Below are 27,993 nucleotides of genomic sequence, written 5' to 3'. Positions count from 1 at the left end.
TATGGACAAACTTGTACCCATACCCAGGAAAAAAGAAATTGCCATACCCACGAATCCATGCCCGTACCCGTATCCGTACCTGTACCCGAATCAGTAACTTAGCTTAAAACAACATCAACATGCACAACTATTTTTATTACTTACAATAATAAAGAGGTGGATTTACTTGCACAGCATTTCTGAGCAATGATCTGAAAAACCATTTCCAGTTCCCTGCAAAATTAGGCATCATCAGTAAATAAAAAAATTCAGTACAAAACAGAACTCATTGAGTTTTCTCAATATTTAAATTACTAGAAAATGTGACCTTTTTAATGAGGAATCCTTCCAAAACTTGAAAATAACTGTAAATGCCATGTCATTTAAGTTTGACTGTATCAATAGCAAAACCAGATCTGCTGGTTGTATATTTCCTCCTGCACAGGGAACAATAAAGAAATTTAACTTTAACTTACCTTTAGGGCTGATCACAGAACTAATGGGAGGTGAAAGATGAACTGTCCTAATAATTTAAAGATTCTAGAATGACTAATTCATCAAGTGCAAGGGAAGGAACAAAAGAACCTGCTTTGCAAATAAAATTGGATCAAAACTAACCTAACGAAGAATGCTTGACATTTGCAGCCGCAAGTTCAAGATGTGCCAAAGTCAGCACATACTCTTTTTCCAGTTGTTCAATATCAATAGCATAATTTTGCTTTCCCGTCTCATCAGCAGTGATTACAGCTGTAAAAATACTCACACAATTACATTCTCAATCAAAATATCGAACAGGTTCATCAATTAAAATTCTTTGTACACTAAACACAGGTCCATTAAACGACCAGTTGAACATAATTAGTCAGTTAAATTTGATCCCTACACACAAACATATACCCAGCATGCTCTCTAATTACAGAAACTCCTTTAATTCTGACTGTTTCAATGGTCTTGACGAATCCTTTGAATTTATGCACATGGAAAACATAAAACATAAAACATAAATATACCCATTAATTCATGAAGGCAAGAAAATATTATATACATACAAGTCACATCAATATATTTGCGTGCTCTTTTAGTAGGTGAATGCCGATCCAATCCATTAGAGCTCTCTTGTACAGAATCAATCCAAGCATATGCAGGATCAACCAAGTGCAAAGCATTAATAGCAGCACTCAGCCCCTGCAATCTCTCATTCAATGTAAAAGATAATTCCATGTGCACTCTCAATATACCTTCCTCCTTCATGCGAACTGTATACCTATAAATGTAACCAGCTGCTCTGCGCCAATTGTGGCGATATGTGTGGAATGCATATAGAAGCTTGTAAGGATTTGGTTTTGCTGTTATATCTGAGCACTCTGCCTGCAAAACAGAAACCATTAAATTAAAAGAATGTCATCATATATACCCTTTAGCTTATAGCTAATAGCTAATAATTGAATATGGACATGAAAAAAATTTAATGGATTCTTAAGAACCCAAAAGCATGGAACTCAAAGTTTGGTAATCATGAATCCCAGGAACTGTGAGTAGCATGCTATTTATTAGTATTACCTTCCAAACCAATTCTCTCTCTACTCTTTCCAAAAGCCCAACAAAAGGTAGCTCACGATCACAAAGAATCTGAAATGTGAAAAAAAACAATGGAATAATTAAACTATGTAAAGTTAATAATTTAAACAAAAAGCCCAAGTCCATCCAAATGGTAAACACAACTGACAGAATTTGAAAATGTAAATTGCTTATACATGCAAGGGCAAGTATCAATTTTCCAATTGTAAAAACATATTTCACATATTTGTATAATGAGAAAGAAACAGCCAAACTTGGATGCCAATGCAATCCACTTAAATAAAATTAAATTTAAACAAAAAAAACTTAAAAAATTACTTTTTAATGAAACATGCTAGTGGTTAACAGTAACACAGACCTAATCACCTCACATACATTTTGAGATAAGCTGCCAACAACAGCATATCTCATCTTCAAATATTAATTCTTAATAGGTGTTTCAGCAGCCATTCAAAATTCAAGAAAAATTGAATGAAGTTTTAAATTTAAGAGAAAAGATGCAGTAGGTTTTGATGTAGTTAGGTATAGGAGTACGGGTCACCGTGTCTTCTCTCAACCTACTCAAAACCAGAAACATCTACAGGATGAATGAAAATCTATGCTATACTTTCAAGACTGAACTGAATGAGAAAAGCCATTAGAGGAAGTCAGGCATAGGCTCTCCATAGCTGCTGCAAGACACAATGATACCTTCCTTCCTTGACCCATGAACCCATTAAAAATCTGGTTAGTTCTACTCAAGACGATCTATGAGGTGGTTACGACCATGTCCATACTCCATAGTGCTTGAGTTGTTTAATTTAGTAGAGGAATACTCTAGCCCCTTTCTTGTGTCAGCTCATTTTATCTTATTTTAGTATGATCCCCATAGAGCACATCTTCAATGACTGAAATATGGTGTTGTCCGTATGTTGTACCCATACGAAATTTTCCATATTATGTCAAGTTGCAAGTCACCATTCGGTCATTTCTAATTCATAAGTAAAATCCGAGTCTTTATCACTTCTAACTGCCAATGTTATCCTCATAGTTAATTCAACTAACACTTTTCTAGTGCCTATGATGAGAGTATCTCATGCATGTCAAGAAAGGCAAATACATCAAATAAAGATAACACAGAAACACAAACATGGTTTCCAAGCATAGAAATGGTCATCATGGTTTCTGAAACATGCATTAACAAAGAGAAAGGTACTTGAAGGTATTTTCGAGTCGGCAAAATGTTTGAGGGTGATCTAGAGTTTACAAAAGGAAGAGAATATGAATATCATATTGAGAGGTCAAAATCACACAAAAAAATGAAATCCAAGTGTTAAAGGCAAAACCCCAGGAAGTCCAATACCATGTTTTGAGTCTAAAAGCACATAAGTGATAAACAAATTACACTTTTCGATGTCAATTACAAATTAAATAATTTGAGTGCCCCAAAAAGCACACTTTCCTTTAAATTATTTCAATGAAAAAATAAATTGAAAAAGTCACTTATCGACGCTTAAGTGCCTAGGGTCACCCAATATGATCTAAGTGTCGAAGTGAAGACATGACAAAAAAGTGGACTACACCCCTTGGGCATGCACTTAGTTACTTAAGTGTCAAACTATCAACTCAAAATCAAAACAAGAGTATGTAGTTAGGGTAATATTGGTTATCAATAATAGCCCCATTCGATCTCTAAAGAAAATCAACCAAGGAACATAGCATTGTCCAAAGGCATCGCCAGCCAAGGACGTCCCTTACATTAATTAGCTAGTAATAAATCTATTGCTGTCCAAGAAGAAATTAAACAGTTAGATCAAAGGATGATTAATTCCATAACAACGTTGTTAAGAATAAGACCAATTAAGGGAAGGGGAATAATTAATTACAATGTTTGCAAAAGACATGGCTGTGGGAGTTACAACTCTTCACATCATGCCCGTTTGAAGGGTATAAGAAGAGGATCACGGATTCTCAAGAAGGTATGTAGTTTGGTTTTTGTATATTGAATCCAGATTTGGAGTGCTCTAGAAGAGCAATTAAGCAACTAAGTGAAGGTGGTATTCACCCACAAATAGCAAGGCCAAGGACACAAATATAGAGTAAACTAAGCAGAGAAGGAATCTAGTCATCGCAAGATTACAAAGAGATTTATCAGGAATAGTAATCAGAATCAAAACTCAAGTCTTCCATACCTGATCCATAGTCATTTAATCGCATGGTCATCATTCATCATTCACAGATAGTGATCAGATTAATAAGGGCTCGGAGATTATACTCTTTCTTATACTGACTGTAAATAGAGATAAGCATAAAGACTAATCGGGTCTCTTATACAATGAGACATAAAAATAGACCGTCTTCTTAATTTGAATCTATGTTTCACTTGGAGCAATATTTAGAGATTTGTATCAGAAATTACTGTCTATTAGAATACTTCACATCCATAGGCTCACCAATTAATCACTTTGCTAATCCAATTGGAGTATTCTTGATATAAGGCTTATATAGCAATATTTCAATTAAACATTTCCATAAAAACTATAAGCATAATTGACTCAATAAATTGCAAAATTAGAGAAGATCCCACAAGGGCCATTACATTATCCAACTATGTATTAATAAGCATCGATTGGTTGACGGTTGTGTTCCTCTTGACAACTGTCAAGTCCTTTAAATAGATTGTGTATTGTCAAGGAAAGTAGTATGATCTAGTCAGGTCAACTGTAATGTCCCCACTCTAGTCAGTATCAGTTACTGATGGGTTACCCTATTATTTGGACTCTCGTAGGCTAACATGTTTGGATAGAGTGTCTCAATGGCAGTTCCACTTCTTCAGTTCAGTCTTAGATTCAGTTACAGGGCTTTAGCAGTCAGTGTGTGGGCTTAGTTGAGGGACTTACTATTTATAGTAAGTCAATCTGGCAGTGATGCTATTTTTAGTCAAGGCACCTAGACACATGTGGGTTATTCAATGTTGACTCCAGCTTCTGACAGTACGTCAAAAGACTGAATATTGAAGGAGATATTATTATTTTAGTGGTTAAGTTATTAAATTTACTTATACGAATATTATAAAGTCATAAAGTGACTTTATTAAATTAAAAGCCACTTAAATATTATAAAGTGATTTTTATTAAATCACTTAAGTGAAATTGAGCGCCCAAGTTGATTAATGAACCATGCAAAGTGAATTAAATACATTTTAATGCATTTAAAAGTGAATTGGGCATACCTTTTTGGGAATCGTGTCTTTTTGGGTTTATAAAGGCAAAGCAAGCAATTCAACCTCCATTATTGATCATTTGACATTGCTTGTTATTTTGCTCTGTGGAATTCTTTGACAAGGGTTTCAGAGGTTTGGCCATTGGGGAACGAAAATTCTTCGTGGATTTGTAATTGTGAGGTTGTTGAAGATCAGCTGAATTATTGCAATTGTGAAGGCTTCATTCAGGAGTTTTATTGTGCTTCAACAGAGATTGTTGTCGAGTAATTACGTATGTGTTAATTTGTGTGTTAAAGGTCGGCGGTTAACTTGACAGTTGCCGGTAGTTGGCACTGGGTGACCGTGCCGACACCTATATAGTCGTCCTTGTTTTGTACTGTAGATTTCGGCCACAATTTCATTATCGTCTCGTAGTAGCCGAAACTCTACTTGATATTCTTTTTGTAAGTTAGCCCATGTAGTCACCTTCTGTTTATCTATGTCAGAGTACCAATCAATGGCTACTCCCCTCGGTGTGGCCGGAAATTGCAACACCCACTCAGCCTAGTCCATCACCCCATTGGCGAACCAGATGGTCTCACATGTATGGCAATGTAGTACGGGGTCTTCCTTTCCGTCCCCCGCGAACTTTGGCAATTTTTGTTTCTTTGCCATCACACTTCTTGGTTGCACTATGCCTGTGCCTCCCGAACCCGACCCTCCAAAGGTTGGTCCTCCAGAAACTGGTGCATTGGTTCCTACTACGTGACTCTGACTTTTAGGATTGGATGCCACCGAGCCAAACAGATTGCTTCTTGTATCGTGCCTCTATGTCCCTCTGACACCTTCGGTTGCACTGGTATCCCCGACCTCTCTGTTCTCGGTTTCGGTCCCCTTCTCCCTTCTCGTCTCGTTTCCCCTAAATGGTGTGTACGGATCAACCGCACTCCCGTCATTGATCTCCTCCAACGTGAGGGACAAGTCCCCCAACCATTTCCTGGTGGTTTCGATTAGCACCACATCTTGGCCCTCGCATTGCTGCCATTTCCGTCGCTTCCTTCCTCGGCAATCCTCTTGAATCTTCTTCTCCGTTTTGCTTGTTGTTCAAGAATTAATGCTTGTTGGGCGACTTCACAGTCCCCTACGTATTCCTTTTTGTTTTTATCCTTATTTAGCAGATTGAGCATTAATTCTAAATTCTCCTTATGAAATAGAACAAGACATCATATTAAAAAAAACACTTTTATTAATTCCTCCCTTGTATATAATGTATGTCACTGACATACTTATTACAATGGGGGTGTTCTTGTTTATTCTCCTTCGCCCGTACACAGTTCAGGGATTATTTACCCCTCGCTCATTTTCATCGCGCTCCTCTTCTTGGCGATCGTAAAACTCTTGTAGGATTTGTTGTCGTCGATTCTCTCGATAGGTGTCTTCCCTGCAGTTTTGAAGAGCCAAAAATGCCTGTGCCAGAAGGTTAGGCAAGTCGCTCATCAAACGATTTACTGCTGGGCTTACACCAAGCGCACTCCACCCAACATCCTCTAGAACATCCTCGGTGGTGGCTTCTCTTCGTACGTGTGTTTCGATCGCCGCCTAGAGGATGCAGGAGAAATCTTTCGTAAGTGCTAGTTCTCCCTCGAACAGTTCTTCAGGCTCTTCGTCAAGGTTATTGCTCGTCCCTTCGGGCAATGGTTGTCCCATTATCCACGTACCATGTAGTATATTCCCGTGCTCCAGATTCATTTAGGCAACAACGCCAGATGTTTTCCCTACGGGTGTGAGTGTGTGTTTAGTGCATTGCAGATAACCAGAATATGACAATATACACAGATGCAGACAAATAGATGAACTCAATACTGCATTCTCCTTGATAACATGTGCCAGTACATCAGATAACATCAAGCCTATACTATCCTCCCCACAAACTGGAAACAAGGACAACTATATAGGTGTCGGCACGGTTACCCGATGCCAACTACTGGCGACCGTCAAGTTAACCGCTGACCTTTAACACACAAATTAACAAATACGTAATTACCTAACAACAGAGATTCTTTTATTCAGATATTGCAGATTTTTCAAAAAGGAAAGGGCAATTCAGGTTAGATGCCCCAATTAGCAGCATATTTCATTCCAATAAGAAGTCGTACATTTCTCCTTGCTAGCCGTACATTTTCCAACCTAACACATGGGGTCCAGAAAAAGGGGTGTTTTGTCTTGGAGGAAACACCTTCCTTCTTGCATTTTGGGTGCACAATTTCCAATGCCTAGCACAGACAAAGTATTCCATCACTTTTCTGGCTTGGAAAAATAAATTCCTAGACTTGTACACCTATTTTGGTCAGTTTCCCAATTTTGGCTAACAAACTCCAAAATTCTTTATTTAAAATAAGCTGAGGACATACGAGTATGTTTTATGTATTAGTTTCATTTGCAGCAGTTACCTAATTCATAATATAGATTCAGTTGTTCCATATTTTGTATCTATTCAGTTTTATGTGCAATTCTCGCCTGACAAAATTGTTATTTTTATTTTAAAATTATCCAAACCCTTTGAAAAACACAAAAACAAATCAGCATTAGCATTTCAGGAGAGTTAGAACTAGCAGGGTTCTTATATCAACTCCGATCACGGGCTGACCATCTTTGGTCTTCTTCTATAATAATTTCATGTGCAAATAAAAATATATTCTTCTCTCATGCTTCATTTTCCCTTATGACTTCCCCATCTATCAATGCTTGCCTAGGAATTTCAATCAATGCTTCCAAGCGTGCAACGGTCTTGTCCAGGTAAATGTGTATATCTTACCATCCTTGGTCTGCAGTCTATATTCCGTCAAGAATAGCTAGGACACTCCCATATATTTAAGCCAAATCCTCAATGAACTTACCTCCAGCAGTGTAAATGTTCTTCACCCACTACTTAGTGCCTTGGGCGATCATCTTCATTTCTTCAAGGCCATCAATTGATTCCTTCGAAATAGTTGTAGGAGAAACAAATGCCTCATCTTCCTACCTAACTAGATGTATTGGGTGTTGCACATGCCCACACAAAGCTTTGTTCTCGCTTTTCAACCTCTTGTATTTCTCTTCCATCTTTATCTGCTCCTTCAATGCCTAAGTGAAATCATCAAAATCTTCTATTACCTGAGCCCTAGTAGCACGTCCCAAATCAACTGTTGTTACATCATATTCTTCTAGAGTCATTTCATCCCTAGCTTTGTCAATCCTTGGCACTGCTACATGTAGAATTTTGGGTCCTAATTCAATCTTAGTGACCTTGGAGAATTTATTTGCCTTCTTCTCTATTGGCTTATTTATTCGGATTAGAAATTCCTCCAACTCAAGCGGGGATCAATTTCTTCCATGGGATCCTCTCTCATCCTTTCCCTTAGCCATTTTATCATGGAATTCTTCATCAGGAATTCTCAAATCTCCAACTACTACTGTTTTGAGACAATCCTAGATATGAAGATCCGTATCTGGAGGGAGTTCTTGCTCTTCAACCCTTTGCTAAGTAAACTCTCTGGAAGCATTGGCACTTTGTGTATCTTGTTCTTTTGGAGTCAATTAGCCCTCTTTCTGTGACGTGTTCCTTGTGCCAAATCCGATTATTCCTCCCGTGAAGAGGTCAACTTCTTGCATACTTGAGGAATTGCCAAGTGATGTCTGTGCATCTGCTAACCTCTGTCTTTTTTGTTGTGGTTCTTCTCTCGACACGTCCTGTCTTTTCTTTAACTATGAATCCTAGGCAATGTTCTTCTCTTATCCACACTCTGCTTTTCATTGTGGATTTGTTCCTTCTTTGGCTTGAATTCCCGATGATTCATCAATTGCTTCATCCTGTGATTCTAGGTCTCCCATCAAATCACAAGTCAGGCAAGCATTCTTCGCTTTCAGCTTGTTGATTTGACGCTCCACCCAAAGTCTTCTGAATTTTGTACCTGGCCTACTCAGCTTGTCAAGATCAACAATCTCTGGCTCAGACCAATTAGGTGCTAGGATTGGCTTGCCTTTCTCTTTCTCAAAATCAAGGTGAACATTATTCACATCTTTCACTTGGTCTAGAACTGGGAGGAGTTCACATATCCTTATCTTCTTGAGGTGAATTTTGTTGACGTGTTTTTTATGACAGTGCCTAACACAAAATAAAGTTGCCTAATGGTCACTTCACTCTCTCTTGATCAAAGTTAAACCGTATGCTAAGATTGCAATAAGATCAAACGACTAACTCCAAGGTTCCAGTTATGCAATGGATGTGACTCAGTTGGCTTGATTTGATATGCTGGTAATCCAAGGGTCCTTACATTCGGATCGTTCTTTCACTTCTTTGTTGTGGCTTGGAATTTCATCATCGGATATGGCAATTTTGCGATGCTTCTACTTTGAACGAACTAAACTAGAACTAACTGAAAAATAAAGGGGAAAGGGTTTAGAAAGATCTAAATCTACTCCTAAGGGAAGTGATATCAATAGATAATGCTTTAGTGGACAAATTCCAAATAAACCAACCTCTGCTTCACCAAGTTTAACTACAACTTTGCAAGAACCAGTGCAATCTTTTGAGGATGTTTAAGGATTTTCACATTGAGAAAGTGCATTTGAATACCCAAAACGGCGCAATCCAAACGACTATTCACAATCGAACTTAGCATAAATTTGGGGGTTCGGGGTAACTTTACACTGCAACTTACAATTAGCAAGATGCAAAAGGTATGAACCATGGAAATTCATCAAACACCATTACATTCTCAATTGAAATCATAGCACTGTATCTAACAACTGAGAAAATTAAATTCTACTCTAAGTGAGGAAGGTGAAACCATGCAAGTTTTGAAAAAAATAACTTAAGTGGACACCATCAGAGAACAATGTTTCACTGTTATTATCTCAAAAACTTATCGCAACAATTTCATACAAATCTCTTTCCCATTTACAAATGAGGGGGTTCACCCCTTTATATAGGCTTCAAGCCTTGGCTACATGCAAAACCCTAATTATGGTTTCTCCCTAAAAGATTCCCCACACATGATGCAACAAGGTGGGAATCAACAATAAATGCCCATTATGCCCATATACAATTAATTCCATCCCATTACAATTAATTACATTCTTGCCAAAAATGGCATTCATTGTGCATTGAATGCACCATCATCCATCAAGATTGCCCAATAAATCATAAATGCAATAAATATGCCTCCATGCAAAATCGCCCCATGATGCCATAAATGCACCATCATCCCCTAAACGTGACGGCTGCATGCAAAAAGAATCTGCCATAATGCCTTAAATGTGACGGCTACATGCAAAAGATGCTCCATTAATTCTTCATGCGTTGACCCGACTGCCACTTGGCGAGAAACCCCTGGAGAGAGAAAACTTTATTTGGGAAGAATTTTCCTTCCCTTGAAAAAGATTTTTCATCAATTTTGCACATTTCCTATTATTAAGGAAAATTTTCAAATTAGGGTTCCACGGTCCAGGAGAGAGAAAATTCTCGCACGACTCCAAATCTTTCATCATTTTGAAATTTGGATGATGTTTGATGCCCGAAAATGGATTTTTAAAAATTTATTCTGGGGGGGGATTTCTTGTTCAATTCATCCTTGATTTCTTCCTTGCCTTAGAAAAAAAGTTTTCACCTTCAATTCATCCCGGCATGGAATTCATGTTGTGAAGGAATTCTCCTTTGGCAAGAACTTTGTTCCTTACCCCTGAGGAAGGAAATTCTTCACGCCTTAGCCAATTTTCATGATTTCCAAGAACTATGTCCTGAAGGAAGGAATTTCCAACACAGTGTCAATTTTTCACTTTTTCCAAGAATTTTGTCCTGAAGGAAGGAATTTTCATCAGTTAGCCAGATTTTCACCTTTTCCAAGAATTTTGTCTTAAAGGAAGGAATTTCCAATACTTGTCAATTTTTCAACTATCCTGGAATTCTGTCATGAAGGAAAGGAATTTCCAACACTTTGCCAAATTTTCACCTTCCTAGAATTTCTTCTTCTCAAGTGCAATTCTTCCCTGAGGAAGGAATTTTTTTGAATTTTGAAGCTTTCTTCCTGAACCTTGATTTTTACATCTTGCTTCCAACCTAGGGCACATTTTGGAACTGGAGAAGAAATTCTGGAAATTTGTTCCTTGAGGAAGGAATTTTTTGTGCTCTTTGAATTCATCACATTCGCAGGGAGCTTTTTGACCAATTTTTCACATCTCCTATTTTTTAAGAACTTTCCTAAAATTTAGGACCCAGGTTCAGGAGAGAGTGAATTATCTCACGAGTCCAAATATGCAGAAATTTTAAAGTTTTGATGAGATTTGATGTCTAAAAAAAGATTTTTCAAAATTTTTACAAAGGGGAATTTTTTGATTTTTCATTCCATTCCTGTTGTCCAAATTCCCCTTTGCCTTGGAAAATTTCTACTCATGGGCATGGAATTCACCTAGTGATGGAGTTTACGTCGTTTCACGAATTCCATGGCACATGGATTTTTGCGCCTCCCTGACTCCTTGAGGGAAATTTTGACCTGGTCTTGGATTTTATGTAATTTCATGAATTCCATGGCACATGGATTTTCGCGCCCTCCTGACTCCTTGAGCAGAATTATGACTTGATCATGGATTTTACGTAATTTCATGGCACATGGATTTTGAAGTGATTTTCCGGACTTCAGTGATTTTCAAGCTTTCCAATCCTGGACTAAATATCCACATTGCCAATTTTTTTATCACTCTGCCTGCTCTTTGACTTTCTGGATTTAGAAATGATCGTGCATATCTAGTCTTCAGTGTCAGCCTGCAATGACCTACCACAAGTAGACTTTCCAAAAATAGAAACTTTTTCAAACTGTCAACGTTAGAGCAAAACAAGACGCAGGGACACTTTCTAAAAATAGGAACTTACTAAAAATAGTTTGATTTTTGGTGAAATGAAGACATTCCGAGAGGTACTGAAATCCCTAAAAATAGGAACTTCCTAAAAATAGAAAGTTGCTCAGAATTCACTCAAATTTCCTTGGGAGATTCCTTGAAGGGTCCTGATTCCAGTTTTACGTTCAGTTTTTCCAAAATTCTAAAGGAAACCCCTAAAATCTAGGATTGAAGGATAAAACCCTAAAACAGTCAAAACAAGCCCTAGAATTAGCCAAAATTGCTCAAATGAAAAGAAGACTTGATCAAATTGAACCCACTCACTTACAGACCTGGAGGAGACTGACGAGACTGCCACGAAAAGACCCATAGAAAGAAAAGAAAAAAGGACCAAGAGGGCCTAAAAAATAGGGGGTCCCCATTCACAATGGGCTGATGTGTGAAAACATCACAACAATTCCTTCAAAACATTATCTTTCTAACCTCATATTCATCCTTGGCATTAGCCCAATAATCCTCGAGTTGCATCTTATGCCTATGCCTTATGCCAGCCACCATCTTTATTCTATCATATGGATCAACATCAGACCTCGTTGTGTGATAGGTGAGGTGGTAGAACTGTAGTTCCTCTACTAACTTTTTCACTACTGCTACTGATGGGCACTCTCACATGATGATTGGGAACCCAATTCCACCTTTCTTCTTTAATTGGATTTTGTCATAAGTTGTCAATTGCCTTGTCACTTCAAGTAGTACCATCTTATCAGTCGGATACCTCGAGAGACTATAGGGATAGGAAGAGAATCCCTAAAGCCAAATGTAAGTGAACCTTAGGAATAGGATGAACCATGAACCGTACCTTTTTATCAATTTCTTTGCTTCTTGTGACAGCCTCATGTGAACGCCTGCTTGTAGAGACCAAACAATATGCATGGTGAAGGTGTCATTAGCTCTCCGGAAATTGGCAGTGTTGTACAAGTGTAACTGAGGGTAGCATTCATACACTTTGAGTTGTCTTGGACCACACCCTATGGGTCCTTTGCTCATTAATCCGTTGAATCTAGCCATCCTTGCTAACATATAAATATGTATGAACCCATGTAAAATGATCAAGAATGCTTCAAATTCTTCAACCATTCATCCAAGTTGTCACTAATTAATTTTGCCCAATCCACGACCTTTATTGCATCCATCACTTCCTCGATCAAGTAGAACACCCATGGCTCGAAGATGAATGCTTGCAGACATCCCATGACTCAACTCAATAGCATCACGAGGTCACTATATTCTTGCTTGAAGTCCATCCCAGTAAGCTACTTAGGCATTTTGGAATGACGGGGCTTTGACTTCTGCATCCATTTACTGTTGATGACATTTGTGCATCCATCTACTCCGTAATCATTTAGCCTCAATGCCCTCTCCTTTGTTTTGTACACCATGGAATGATATGTGGGAATCCCAAAAGCTTCGGCAATTGCTTCATTTGTGAGATTTGCCAACAACTTGCCATCATAAGCTACAATTGATCTTTGCTTGAAGTTGTAATACTTTGCACATTCCACCATCAATTTCAGGCATTGTATGGCAGGAGAGAAACCAATTGCTACCACAATTCCACTACGAGTTATCTAAGGTAGACGAAGGATGTCCTTCGTGACCAAACATTCTTCTCCTAAATTCGTCCAAATTGAAGGTTCCCAGGTTGGTGTCGCTAACTTCTTTCCACTTTGATATGATTTGTGATTCTGAAAGAAATCCTTTAAGCTCATTCTTGTTCTGGGTCTGCCTTGACGTGCTTGCCACCTTTGATTCTACCATCTAACATCCTGAAAAAAAAAATAACCAAAGTTAGAGTCATGTCAAGGAATTTTAAAATTCATCATGAGAAGAAATCCACATTGCATATTCTAGACTTGGAATAATTTTGAACCTCCTAGGAAAAGAATTATTGGATAAATAACCATGCCCTAATCTCAACAACACAGTTTGATATTGCCTATGCTCCTCAACCTACGTTGTGAAAAATGAAACTTCATGCCCCCCTTAAATAGAGAATTTGCCCTCTCTGCTGCCAAGTTGCACTGGGGATTTTTAGCAACTCATTCAATTCTTTCCAAAACATTTTCCCTGTTTCTATTGTTGGGAGAGAGTTGACTTGTCGTTTCAATGGACCCACACATCATACCTTGTCCAAAACAGCAATTAACATTAAGTCTTGTGTGCCACACCCCATTAATGAAAAATATCTCTTTTAGGCGTTCAAAATTTATCCTTCATGTTACCTTTACTTTGGGCGCATATGAGTTAGGGAGGGGGATTTTAAGTTTGGACACCAATTCTCCATAGTAAAGGATTCTCTCCTAGGGCACACATGAGATAGGGAGAAGGATTTTTCAATGCCTTAGCCAAATTTCCAACGTGTTCCATGCCTTGAGTGCTTCCACGCATCCTAGAGGGAGAGGAGGAATTTTTCACACTTAACCAAATTTTGGTGAGTTTGAGTCACTCCATGAAGTTGGACACATTTTGGGCCTGAAGGAGGAATTTTAGACTTGACAATGAATCCTTCCCTCCTTTGGATTTGCACTCCTGGAGGCCTTCCTAACGCACTTTGGGGGTGGAGGATTTTTCCTTTTGGCAGGAATCCTCCTCTTCTAGTGAATTGCACCCAAATAGGATTTCTTGGCATACTAGATTAAAGGAGGAATTTCTTAGTCAAAATTCCATCATCTGCTTCTCCATTGATCTCACCGAACTTGGAACTGGATGCCCAGATTGTTAGTCAATGCTTGCATGTTGCCAAAGATAGACTTACTAAAAAAAAAAACTGCTAAAAATAGTAAGTTTGTCCAAACACAAAATTAGGGCAAATAAGGATATAGTGAAACTAAAAATAGACACTTCTAAAAATAGTAAGTTTGTCCAAACACAAAATTAAGGCAAACAGGGACATAGTGAAACTTACTAAAAATAGTAAGTTTGTTCAAACTCAAAATTAGGCTGATCAGAGAATGAAACTTACTAAAAATAGTAAGTTCATGAAAAGCAATCAAAAAAATTTAGTAACAAGCCCTTTTGAAAGATTTTTTTCTTTTCCACACTAGTCCAATTTCACTATGCTCATGATCATGAACTTCCTTTTTGAGTCAGCAAGACAAAAACCTTAAAAACAGATGATACTTGGTTCCAAACTTAGCACAAATCATCAACACTCATCCGATCACTAGAAACTTTATAAAATCATTGCCAAACTACCCAAAAACTCAAAAGCAAGCGACCAAGCCGACAAAAATGTAGGGGGTCCCCATTTGCAATGGAGTGATGTGTGAAAAGGTCACAACGTCACCCTTGTCCTATTTTGAAGCCTACAATCGAGCGATGGACATAAAAAGTGAAGATAAAATGTCTTTGCGCAATAAAATAAGAATAGAGGAAAATGGAAGTTCGGATGACAATAAGGACAATGAATCGGGAATAGTGCAAATATCACAACATCACCCTTGTCCTATTTTGAAGCCTACAATCGGGCGATGGACATAAAAAGTGAAGATAAAATGTCTTCGCGCAATAAAATAAGAATAGAGGAAAACGGAAGTTCAGATGACAATAAGGACAGTGAATCGGGAATAGTACAAACACTCTGAAGGGACATGCTTCGAATGATGAAAGAATTGAAGGCAAAGAAAGAAACTAATGAACGATGGTTTACTGGGTGCAAAGTTGTGGGGCACACAAAAAGTAATTGTCCTAAAAAGATGTTTTGTGAGATTTTCCAAGTTATGGATCATTCAATTAAAGAGTGCTCATATAATTTAAAGACTAGAAGCACACAAGTACTCTTTACATAGGGAGAGAAATCTACTCAATCAAAGCCACAGAATGCATCTCCAAGAAATTACCAAAGTCAAAAATGACGAAATCAAATACAGTACAACCCCAAAGGATGTTCAATCATACAGTGTTGACAATCTAGCAAATGGGGACACTTTGCAAGAGACTACCAAAACAAGCTAATCACCATCTCAAAGATAATCTGAGAGATAATCACCATCTAGTTTGTGCTGAAAAAGGCTGAATTAGTGTTTTTTTTCATTGATGACTATGCAAAAGACATTCTTCTAGCTGCACAGTTCCATTGTGAAAGATTAGGGTGATGTTTGCTGCTGGAATGAATTTCTCGAAGGGGGTCGTACATATTCCAGAGGTCTTGGAAATTGGCATGAGAACCAAGGAGGATAGAGGCTTGGTTTCTAGCAGGATTTGCTTCATGGTTGGTGGCACCCTCATATTGGTTGACTATTCCAAGCCTTATTTTGCTGAATGAAGAGAGTTTGAAGTATTTGGTTATTTTCCCTTGCTGGCCACCCTGTATATCAATGCCATTTCATGATGGTTATGTCTGAATATGTGTAGCAGACCTGTAGCTTGATATTTTCTGTCAATTTGAAGTTGTTTGGCAGTGCTGGGTTGCTCTTAAGTTGATTTGAGACCCTTAGAGGTGTCCTTGGCAAAGTTGGAAAGTGTGTTGGAGGTGTCTTCTTACTGTTGTGACCTGCAACAGGGTGTTTACAGACCTACAGCCCTCTGCATCAAATCTTCAGACTTGTTACATCTCTAACAGAAATATATGTAATGATTTCTGACCTGTTGGCTTCCATTTCGCAAAGTTTGGACAACGTTTGAGGTGAATTTTATCGTCTGGTCCCATGGTAGACACTTGAGAGTGAGTTGTTATCAATTTGGAGAGTTATTGAGTGTTATTCCTTGCTGCCCTGCATGTAACAGAGTGACCTCCGTCCACGATCAGACCTGTAGCAGTCACTCCCATCTCTGTTTATGAGGTATTTCATATGGGAGTTTTGTACCTCTATTTGCAATCTTATCTTGTTGATGTTTCATATTTGGTAAATAAAATAAAAAAAGCTAGGGTAGTTATTACATCCCAACTGTTGATTTGTCAATATTTATCACCTTATACATTAGACTTGTGGAGCACTAACTTGAGGAAGAAGATAGAATCATTTGAGTAGCTGTACCAACCATTTTTCCACTTGTTTTCAGTCTCCCTATGATCATATGGCCCTGCTTCAGCTAGCCACCAAATGTTGCATCAGTCATGCAAGTCTAAGGTTCCATCATTAATGCTTGTGAGTTGATTTGATATTGTAAAATCTCTACAAATATCATGTCCAGATTGTAATCATTCTCAGCAGTTGCAAAAAATTGAAATCAGCTCTCTGAGGATTTCAAAAATTAATGTTTGGTGTTGTCATAACTTTTCCAATTCAGATCAAGTGTTCTTGGTCAATCTACGGCTTATACCAGCAATCATAACTGATGAGATTTATTCCAAAACTGTCATTTGAAGTGTCTATGCACAATTGAAGGTTTGATATATAGCTTCCAGTCATTGATTTCTGTTTGGTTTGCAGTTCCAATTTGTGTTTTTTCTCAGAAAAATCAGAAAAGTTCATAAAAATCATATAATTGACAAAAATTTCTAGTTGGAGACATTATATCACATACTGCAACATCCAAGATTGATACGTGTATTGATGAGGACCAACAACCTACAGTTCATGTTTCAAATGAGGGTTCTCATTATCAATACCCTTTAAATGTACAATGTTCATTTTGTTAAACAATTCACTTCATAATTTTCAATTCTCAAATATTTCAATATTCATACCATTAGGCTCTTACTTCTATTGGCTATAACAATGTTGTTTTTTTGCCATAGAATAACTACAAAAAAAGTTCAGATTCTGTGCCAGATTCTGACAGGGTGAGAATTTTTTACTGTGTTCATCTTGAATGAACCCACATAGACTCAAGACAATTTAGTAGAACCCACAATGAATCTATAGTAAAAATAGAATTTTTTTAACCTTCTTTGCTTAAGGCTTCATTCCATTTGTACCTTGCAACAAAGGGATTTTGCATGGCAGATCAGCTCATGTGACAAAGGGTTCATGTCAGCTTTACATAGCATTCAGAATTCCTTGGAGGCCACAAACTTGTCATTTCGTATCTTGCAACAAATTTGAATCTTGTATTGTGTGGGTCATTAAATCATATAGGCACACAGCATACCTGCTTGGTAGTGCTACAAGGCCACAGCAGACCTATAAAATCCATCATGGCCACTATTAATGCTTTCGGCAGTTTGACATACTATTTTATTATTTTCCTTTTAATATTGAAACAGATTTTAATTTTACAATAATATCTTGAAATAGAAGATTTTGAAATAGTATTTTGAAGATCAATGTGATGCCGATTGCTGATTTTATATTTTAATGTTAAACAATGAATATCTTTCATGACATTCAAGTTTAACAAAACAACATTAAAAAAGAAGTTTAAGTTTTATCGTAGTTTTGTTTATTATATGATACAATGTGGTATTCTGAACTTAATTTCTATTTTTTAGCCTACAAATATGTGGTATTTATGATTTTTATATGCTTTTTGTATGGATGAACCCAACCCCAAAAACACTTTTGCTGTATCCACATACCCAGCACCCAAACCCAACCATATAAAAGTATAGTTGTACTTGTCTCTCATTTCCTAAACCAAGTGAGGTGGAGGGGTTGGTGGGAAGAGGGGCATCCAATTGTACCCTGCCATCCCCATCCCTGAAATGTCAAATCACATAGATCATAACCTTAAACAACATTCAAAGTGTGTACCTAGAGTCCTAGTTCCCATGTAAAGAGGAAAAAGAGTGTGCAACCAAATAAAGAAATTCAATTCTATATAAAATCCAAATATTCTTCATGGGGTAAGTCTTCATAGCACAACAAAATAGGTCCAAGTGGGGAAATTACATATCTTTTATATTCCCATTAATTATTTTTAGAAATTAATCCTAAATGTCAATTTTAGCACAATCAAATAACCGAATAAAGGTTACTCTACAAAAATCATGAAGATACTTTCTACTGGAATAAAGTTGAGCTAGTTCACTTACGTGATCCTATTCCTAACTTAGAGAATGTTTATGACAATTCTAAATACCTGAGTTGCCTTGTCTTCACAAAGCATGATTATGAACCGCCTAAGACAAATAAGCTTGCTCTCTTCATCAGGGTTTGATACTATTGCACAATATGCTTCACTATACTGTTTGAGATCCATTGAAAATTTAAAAACATTGGCCCAAAGTCGGCCTTTGATGTTAGATGCAGTTTCCAGTGAGGTGTCATCATCCAGTTGATCCATTACCCCAAGAGCTTCATCAACTTGCTCCAATGCTGCACGAGCAAATTGACATGCTCCAGCACTCAGGTTCTGTTGATCGAAAATCTGCATCACCCATTCAAAATAGTGAAGCTTCCAAGCAGCTGTCGTATTGGGGCCTGTAGAAGAATCGCACAATGTGTAAAATAAGACGAATATAATTTTTTAACTAAATTAATACATGATCAATGAATTAGCAAGTACAATGAGCTAAGTGGCATCATACCTGAATGTTGTAAACCTGTTTGAAAGGTCAACTCCTGCAATGCTTGATTGGCCTCTTCTCCAGAGGCAGCCCTTTCCCAAAAACATATATTAAATAACAAATTTAGAAACAACTAGAATTTGATTAAAGTATTTCACTTGTTGAACTAAACAAAGATTAGCCTGGTCAAAAACTTAATATAGAATTTCAGTGTATTTTGTTTACTTTTTTTGCAATAAGAAAAGAATATTTACCCAATGAAATTTTCTTTACAATTGTTCACAAATCATGCACCAATTAAAACAAAAGAATGCAAGAACAAAATAAAAAAGGAAAGAACTTCATAACCAGAAGTTGGTTAGTAGGAAACATTAACAATTCTTTAACAGAATAATGCACGATAAGACAGATGCCTTCGTTATATGACAAAACATATGATGTGCGCTACTTAAAAGCAACAGGTTCTTCCCATATTTCCTCTTGCATGCTAGTCCTCACCTAATAGTCAATTATACCCAAACAAGTGAGAAAACTACAAAATCTGGACATATCTATAATTATCTCATCCTTTAGAGCTGAAATCTAGAATAGTGCCTTTCTAACAGATGTAACATGCTTGCTCATACATTGTTTTAGTAAGTGTGAGTTTGTCAAAAAATATTGTAAAAAATCCTATGTCCTGAGTGCCAATGTCCAGGCTTCAAACACAAGTCCCTCTCGACATCCCCTTTCCAAATATGTACTTCATGTCTGCATATCTGATCTGAAACTGCATGTACATGTTGATTCTTGTCAATTTCACATCATTAACCCTAAATCTTGCGTTCAATTCACATCTTTTCCATAGCTCATTTTCAACTCAATCAAGTAGTACTGAATTCCCCTTGTGCTCAACCCCTTTCTTATCAAATAGGAGGTTGAGCCTATTGAGTTCATAAATAGGTTGAGTTCCTAGTTTGCATGCATAAAACTACTGAACCCTATTTCCATCCATGACAGTTACCAAAGTAAAAAAATGTTTGATTTGTTTAAGAGAAAATAAAACTCAGAAATCCAAAGTTTTCAAAACAATTCAGCCCAAATTCTCTAGGAATTGAAAAATCTGAATTCTGAACTGAATCAATCAAATCGGAGCAGTCCAAAATGTCCAGATCCAGCCATTTCAAATAAACTTTGTATCAAACCAGATTTGAACAAAATCCAACATGATCTGTTATCAAATGCCCATAGGCTTCAAAGGTTCCTAGATCCATGCTTTGATAATATCGAATCCTAGGAGAGAAGCCATAAAACAGCAGATAAATGCTCTTACCTTGAGTAGCTCCAGCCTATTAATTTATTTTCTTCCATTGTAATGCTGATTTTTGGTGGGTACTTCAATCTAAAGCAGCATCCATTTTCTTTTTTGGCAGGGAAGCCAGATCTAGTTTTGGACCTTTTGCATGGTGTTGGAGAAAGTCTCTAACCTCTTCACTGCAAGGTTTCATAATGCCTGGTCTTATCACATTTTTATATGATTGATGGGAGCCAGTCTTGCTCAATGGAAGAGGTCATCATCTCCTCCCTTTGGGTGTAGTATTAATCATTCAGATGAAGGTGAGATGGTTGTAGATAATAAAGATGTTGCAGGCTTGTTGGACTGCAACTTGGCAGAGCTATCATTCTAGAAGATGATCATGAAATCCTTACATGAATTGTAGCACTATAAAAGCGATGTTTGGCATAAATTCTTTTGCAACTCACACATAATCAGATTTATTGTCACCCATTCCTAGTCATGTTTAAGTTTTCCTTCAAAAATATAATATAGTTAAATAATCAACTTAAAATCAATGGAATTTAATTTTCTCTTTCCATTTACAGCCGAAACACTAGTTATATACAGAGACTAGCTTAGTATTAAAAAATGCACTTCATGCAAATGAGAAATCAAAATATCATAACACAGTAATGCAAGAAAAATTTACAAATACCTGAAAAAACAGTGAATTGCTTCTTCAATTTGTTTTTCTTTTATATTTTCTTGAAGTCTTAAGCGAGCACGAGCAAGAAGACAAAATCCCAAGAGATGAAGACGCGCACACCACTCCCCATCCATGCTTTCAGTATTTCTTGAAAGCTTTTGCTGATCCGAATGTTCATCAACAGTAACAAAGAGGTTCTGCATATTTTGAAAGCAAGAGACCCCTCCATATCACAAGTGATGCCAAAATTGTACAAGCAGAAAGTGGAAAAGAGCACATGGTACGTTATATACACACCTCAAGAACACCATATTGACCATATTGAAGTAGTATTGCTGAAAGAGCAATGACACGAATAGAAAGACTTTCTAACTGACTGCCATTTTCACCCCAAAAAATCCAACTTGTGAATTTCCACGCATTACTAAGCAATTCATCAGGACTTTGCATGGTGCTCATCCATGATGCACGATTCTTTGAGGAAGGATACCCAAAAATGAGTATACCAGTGAGGGTGAGATCACCTGTACCAAGCATTCCTTCCCAGGTTCTGTTTTCATTTTTGCCATCCCCTACTAAAATATCAAGTTAAGTAAAGCATTAAAATTCAGATTGTTTTCATCAGATTTTCTAACTCAGAATTTACAGACAGGGAGTATGAAAAATTAGAAAATGAAAAAAGGTAAACACTAAAATAAGGAAAAAATAGTGAAAAAAGAATTTCTAAGTGAAGATAGAAGTTCACCTAGACATATTGAACATCAAAATTAAGCAAAGAAACCATTGTCATAATAGTTTGAACTTTCATCATAGAAACCATATAGATAGGTTTATGACTACTGAACAAAGAATTTACTGAAAAGGAAACAATGAATTCAGGCTACCGATATAGAAAATTTCAATTATAGGGTACAGCTGACTTATCATTAAAACAGCTCCAAAACAGGATATTCCAATTACATATTGAACTTTGGAAGAAACGTTAAAGCATTTATTGCTAGTATTGGGTACTGATTTCCTAAAACAAACGAACCAAAGTTCACATTTCATTTCCACTTTGAATTAATTGTTTACTCTTTATGGGAAAGCCTTGATCTTTTATTTTCTCTATCTTCGCAGGTTCCACTTTTCAGTGCCATTGAACCCCTTTCACTCATTCATCAACAGTATAATAATTTCTCTCTCCATTTTTATAAATCTTCCACCAAAATGGTCAAAATGCTTTCCAACCATAGGAAGAGATGGTATAACTTTTGAAATAAGCCCATGAGTGATGTTTGTATTACAAAAAAAATTCACATTCTGACAGTCCTTACGAATCTTTCTGAAATGAGACTCTTCAGAATTCCAAAACATGAGCACCTTCAATCAAATATAACATAAATTCATATCTGAAAGTCAAATAAGGCAACTTAACTATCTTCTCAAATATAAGTTTTGGTCCATGTATTGAACTAATTCATTGAAAAATCGTCCACATGATATAAGTATACTATAGAGTGAGGATAGCTCATTCAAACACCTTTGATTTTGTTTAACGAAATATTTGTTCTTATTTTTCTTACAATCACATAACAATTTCGTGGGAAAATCTCGATATTTCAACTTTATTCCTTAGGCTATCATAGCAGAAACAGCAGGTGATTCGCTTCACTATAAAATTATTTTCTTGCAGACAACATTATAACAATCATTTCATACTGTTAGCAGGGCCATCACTCAGTGAGTTTGGTAGGATTTCACACAGTTCTCAAGGATTCTGTATGAAGTAAGGTTTTCCCTAGCAGAGTGATATGTGAGCAAAGGGAATCAGGTCAAGTTCAAGCCAAGGTTAACTTTGGCACTGACATACCCCTTGGATCTGGCATCTAAAGCAAAAGAGTGTCTGAATTGTGCAGTTCAACGTGTACTTGCTGACATCCTCACAAAAGACAAAAATTGCAGCTGTGACACCATAAAATGCCATTTGCAACCAACAAAGAATCTCACAATGTCATTTGAGTGTTATCTATGTTATGGCCATTGATATGATATTCACATTTGGGAAGGCCTAATACATCCCATGAATGTGCCTCCAAACTTCACCTCAATTCTGATCAGGCTTGAATTCAGATGGCAATATAGACACAATATATTTTACATCTAAAAGCAACTAATATTTTTCAAGCCCATATGTCACAATAAGATATAAGTTTGGGAATCTGTAAGTTTTAAAGGTGTGTTGTTTAACAAAACATCAATATTAATCAAGATATACGCTTCAAAATATCCAAGACAGAGAACAGAGAAATACATAAACTCATATATGCTTTGTAGCAATAGACTGTGGAAAAAACATTACGCATATTTGTTTTCAATACCTTAATCATACTCCATATAAAAAATCCACAAGCCACTCATCTTTCCTTGCAAGATTGGACCATTTCCAAAATGTACTGAAAAATAATTTAATAACAATTGTGGAAATTATTCCAGATAGTTTTTCTCGGTTTCCTTGTTTTTGGCCCATGTCATACATTTATCTTCAATTCACTACTATTTATAACTGCTACACGTGCTTATCAGCACACCAGAATAAATTTATCCTTCTAGGTCAAGGACCTCATTGCTTAGTGAGAAATCGAATCTACAAATCTACAATGGTTGTCCCAGAAACCTCATTCAGTGTAGCTCTTGTGTTTCTAGATTAATTTAAAAAGGGAAAAAGGTCCAGGTCACTAAACTTCAGTAGGTCAGTTAATTGTGAACCATTTGTATAAAAATCAATGGGCATCCTTCTATTTAAAAAATGCTTTTGACACATAATACATCAATAACAACTATAACTATTTTTAAAAATCACAGTGGGAAAAATGAAGAAAATCACAAATATAAATCCTCCATATTCAGGGGTTCAAATTCAATACCAATATGAAGTGAAGAAAGCTGTAAGCTGAAGTCCTCAACGGGTGGGGCTTCAGTAGACGTTGTACTCATCCAGTAAAGCAAGAAAGACCGTGTTCCGATATCCTGGACCCTTGGAATCATCTGAAGCTCTATTCTTGACACATTGGCAGGTTCTATGTTCAACTGCACAAGAGGATAAAAACCACAAAGTGAAACCAACTACAAACTTTTGTCATCTTAAGCCAACACAAAGACTTGGTATAGACTAACACCTTAAACCATATTACAAAATTGTTCTCAAGTGACATTAACAATGTCTAGCTTAAAGAGTGAATATAAATGAATTTCTTACATTCTAAATCATTTACTATTCATTTAAGAATCAGCAAAGCAACATCTCAAATACAAGTCATATCACAAAAATGTATAGCATAACAACACAACACAAAATATGGCAGGCCAGATATGATGATCTCTATAAGCTAAAATGTTCCAATTGCTGGGAAAAACAACCTCGACAATGCTTTCTACAGAAGCATTGCATAGACATTACGAGGTCAAAGGATGGATAAAAGTAATTCCAGAAGTGTGTTTGTTTGGCTAGAAATATATCAGCATGAGCACAAAAGGTTGCAGAAAATAGGATTTCAAACTGAAGCCAACTACAAACTTTTGTCATCTTAAGCTGAAACAAAGCCTTGATATTGACTAACACCCCGAAACAAATAACAAAGTTGTTCCTAACTGACAATGATATCACCTACCTTCAAGACAATATATATCAATTTCTTTCATTCTATATTGGTTGAAATGAAATGCAACCTTTTAACATTCATAAGACCAAACAGCAAATGCAACCCAACATAAAAACTAGCCTAGAATATCAATGTAGATGATTTTGATATCCTTGTAAGCTGGACATTCATTGATGTAGTGCCATTCTGTTTCCACTAGCCAAAAAAGTGCAAAAATGGCATATAATATGTACCCACTCTTCTTTAGGCACAGTTGAATGGATACGGATATGGATTCAGATACTGTATCAGATACGGATATGGCCAATTTACAAGACCCCTAGTATGGATACGGCAAGATACAGGAATTCTTAAAAATAATAACCATATATATATAACACAATTTTATAATTTATTCAAAGAGATTTTGATTACTTTGGAAGAAATATAAAAACATAATTACTACATATTCCACTCTGCTTATATTTAATATAATATCATCATCAAAATAGAATTCAATTTAGCTTTTAGATTTCTTATAAAGGAATCAAGTGTTTACAAAATTGCATGTGACTATTAGTAGTAGAACATGACTAACACTAATTTCTACAATAAAAGAATATAAAACGCTCTGGTTTTCTGCTTAATTGCAAGATCGCATATTCACAAAATCAGTTCTTTCGATCAAATTTGGTTACACTGACGCATAAAACACCGAACACCTGCAATCTGATTTGAGGTGCCTTTAATTTGCATAACCACATCTCCATTCTGTTTGTAGAATTTTCTTTATAACACTTGTTCATACTTGTTAACATTAGGGTTTCAGCATTTTACTCTGTAAATTGCCTAATCTGTTCTTTGCAGGTCCTAACATCATGTATGTACGTTTATTAAATTTTTTTGATGTATACTAACAATCAAGCTTTGCAGTAAAAATGGAGAAACAACAAAATAGAGAAAAAAAGTACCAAAAATCATGCAAAGAACGACAAACACAGAATGACACAAATTTACAAAATACGGTTGATCCAATGAAATGTAAAAATAATGTCCATCAACGTTATCAAACAATTGATATATCAGAAGAAGTCAATGAGGATACAGAGCTAATGAATGAATTAGCCATCATCTGTCACTTCGTAGGGCCAAGATCCGACAAAAAAGCCATTAGGGCTTGAATTTCCAAAAAATTGGAGAACTGAAACAATCATCAAATTCCTCCCTAAACGATTATTTACTGTCTTTTTTGCAAGAAAAGAGGAAAAAGACCGCATCCTCCAAAGATATTTGTGGAAAATGGGAAAAGATCCACTTTATATCTATAAAGGACACAAATGTACAAGCCCATTTGGACACAAATGTACAATCTCCCAATGGAATATTGGGAAAAAGAATGCCTATAAAAAAACAGGCATCCTCTTGGTACACTTATTGTTTACCCCATGGGGTGTGTTATTAATATTGCATATCAACAATCAAATGATAACTATAGGATAGAATAGTAACCAGAAACTCAAAGCAATGCTTTCATTAATGCCAAAATGTCTAGTACAATAATCATTCTCTGCCTTAGTGTCCCCAACAACAAGTACAAGGGCATATATAAAGACACGGTCGAAGGTTGTGGTTACCACCCGTGGGGAACCGTCGTGCAACGGACAACTACCCTCGACGACACTAACATACTTAACCAACGTAGCTTAACAAGTAGTACAAAGCCCATTTTACGACCAACACTTATGTATATTGATATGGGCATAATTAAAGGAATCTATCAAAAATTACTACAAGGGGGATAGACTCAAATTTGATCCCATTTGTGAAATTATTGATAAGAGGTGGAACAATCAGCTCCACCAACCCATGTTTTAAGTTTGGGGGTTCTTACTCAAATCCTAATCGAAAGGTCATGGAGGGCCTCACTGCATGCATTCAAAGGATCATACCCGATGTTGAGGTTAGCGACCTCATTGTGGCCAAACTCCAAAATTATGAGGAAGCAAGGGGTAAGCTATTCTCTTCAAAGTTGGCCATACGAGGAAGAACCACTCAAACCCCAGGTATAAATTTGCCATTTGAATTGATAAAATGATAAATTATGTTTTCGCTTTTTTCTTTGCTTTCTAACTTTTCAATATTTTATTTTGCAGATGCTTGGTGGCAAAGTTGGGGTGGAAATTCCCTAAATCTCAAAAAATTTGCCCTCAGAATCCTATGTCAGCCTTGTAGTTCATCCAGTTGCGAGCGCAATTGGAGCTTGTTTGAAGCCATCCACACAAAGAAGAGGAGCAAGTTAGCACAAAAATGCCTCAATGACCTTGTCTTTGTGCAATATAATCTTCGGTTGTGCATAAGGAAGGTAGAGGAAGCATTAGCTAGTCCACTTGACTTGGATGATATAGATCCTTACAGTGATTGGACATCACAGGAGCAGCCTCCATTGTTTACAGAGGATGACATCACTGATTTGGAGAGGCAGGCTATGGAGGAGGAGGGGGGTGGATTTGGTTTCACGATGGATGACATGGAGGAGGATGAGGAGTCATTGTCAGTGTCAGGAACAAGTAGAGACGCAACTTCATCCAGGATGGAGGACGAGCCACAGCCTGAGCCAGACATACCGGGCGAGGAGGCACAGTCACACTCACAAGTCACACCATGCCCATAGTAGACTTCTAGGACTAGACCCTCTAGTTCTACTTCTCCCCCATTTTATACTAGAACTGGGAAGAGGAAGATGTAATTGTAATGATGTATTTACTTTTAGTTTTACAAAAACTATTTACTATTTTGCTTCCAGCCATCAGCATTCCTCATGAGGATGCGATTTTGTGCCCACTTTGCATTTAAATATATCTAGACTCAGCTTGTTTCTTTTGTGTTCTCATTTATTGACTCATTGGATGCATCTTCTCATTGAATTTTGCAAAAAAAATGCATTTCTAATTAAATTTAAGCAATTTTTTAAGTTCCCGAGTTTTGCCCGAGTTTTTTTTCAGACCTTGGCGATTTTTTGCTAATGGCAAGTAGTTCAACTATGGTTGCCGTGAGTTGTATCAGTCCAGTGAAAGACTATTATCTTGCATATCGTGGTTCTTGCCTTGCCTTGGACTTTGTATATTTTAATGTGAAAATCATACTATTGAAAGGAGAGCAGAATTACTTGGCAATTAAAAGTTGTTTGGTGTGAACAAGGGAAGCTGTGCAAATCATATAACTGTGGGCATTTATGGCATAAAGGAAAACCTTTGTATTGCAAGTCAGTAAGAGTGCAAATCGTTTGAGTTCTGGACTTCTATCTCTATGTTTCCAGAGTCGTGGGTGTCATTCTAAAAATTTCGGGTT

At 36.8% G+C, this 27,993-nt stretch overlaps 1 protein-coding gene across 6 annotated transcripts in view; it reads right to left on the bottom strand.

Moving 5' to 3' along the window:
* LOC131071696 (nuclear pore complex protein NUP160) overlaps positions 1 to 27,993 on the bottom strand; it is a 253,665-nt gene that overhangs the window by 63,166 nt on the left and 162,506 nt on the right. For 5 of the 6 annotated variants that reach the window (XR_009112579.2, XM_058007642.2, XM_058007639.2 and 2 more), the window contains 10 exons: positions 23,932 to 24,094; positions 21,323 to 21,600; positions 21,035 to 21,222; positions 19,083 to 19,153; positions 18,635 to 18,975; positions 1,540 to 1,608; positions 1,029 to 1,347; positions 598 to 726; positions 308 to 416; positions 145 to 213 (listed from right to left, as the gene is read on the bottom strand). Coding sequence is in view for 5 of the 6 variants with exons in the window: in XM_058007642.2 (XP_057863625.2) it covers positions 145 to 213; positions 308 to 416; positions 598 to 726; positions 1,029 to 1,347; positions 1,540 to 1,608; positions 18,635 to 18,975; positions 19,083 to 19,153; positions 21,035 to 21,222; positions 21,323 to 21,600; positions 23,932 to 24,094 (1,736 nt within the window). In the remaining variant the exon portion in view is untranslated. The remainder of the gene's footprint in view (positions 1 to 144; positions 214 to 307; positions 417 to 597; positions 727 to 1,028; positions 1,348 to 1,539; positions 1,609 to 18,634; positions 18,976 to 19,082; positions 19,154 to 21,034; positions 21,223 to 21,322; positions 21,601 to 23,931; positions 24,095 to 27,993) is intronic. The other variant, XM_058007640.2, reaches the window with a different exon arrangement.

Source organism: Cryptomeria japonica, chromosome 3 (assembly GCF_030272615.1).
Source record: "Cryptomeria japonica chromosome 3, Sugi_1.0, whole genome shotgun sequence".
In the NCBI taxonomy this organism is placed as follows: Eukaryota; Viridiplantae; Streptophyta; class Pinopsida; order Cupressales; family Cupressaceae; genus Cryptomeria; species Cryptomeria japonica.
The sequence above is the reverse complement of the archived record's forward strand: the minus strand, read 5'-3'. Positions and strand labels throughout refer to the sequence as shown.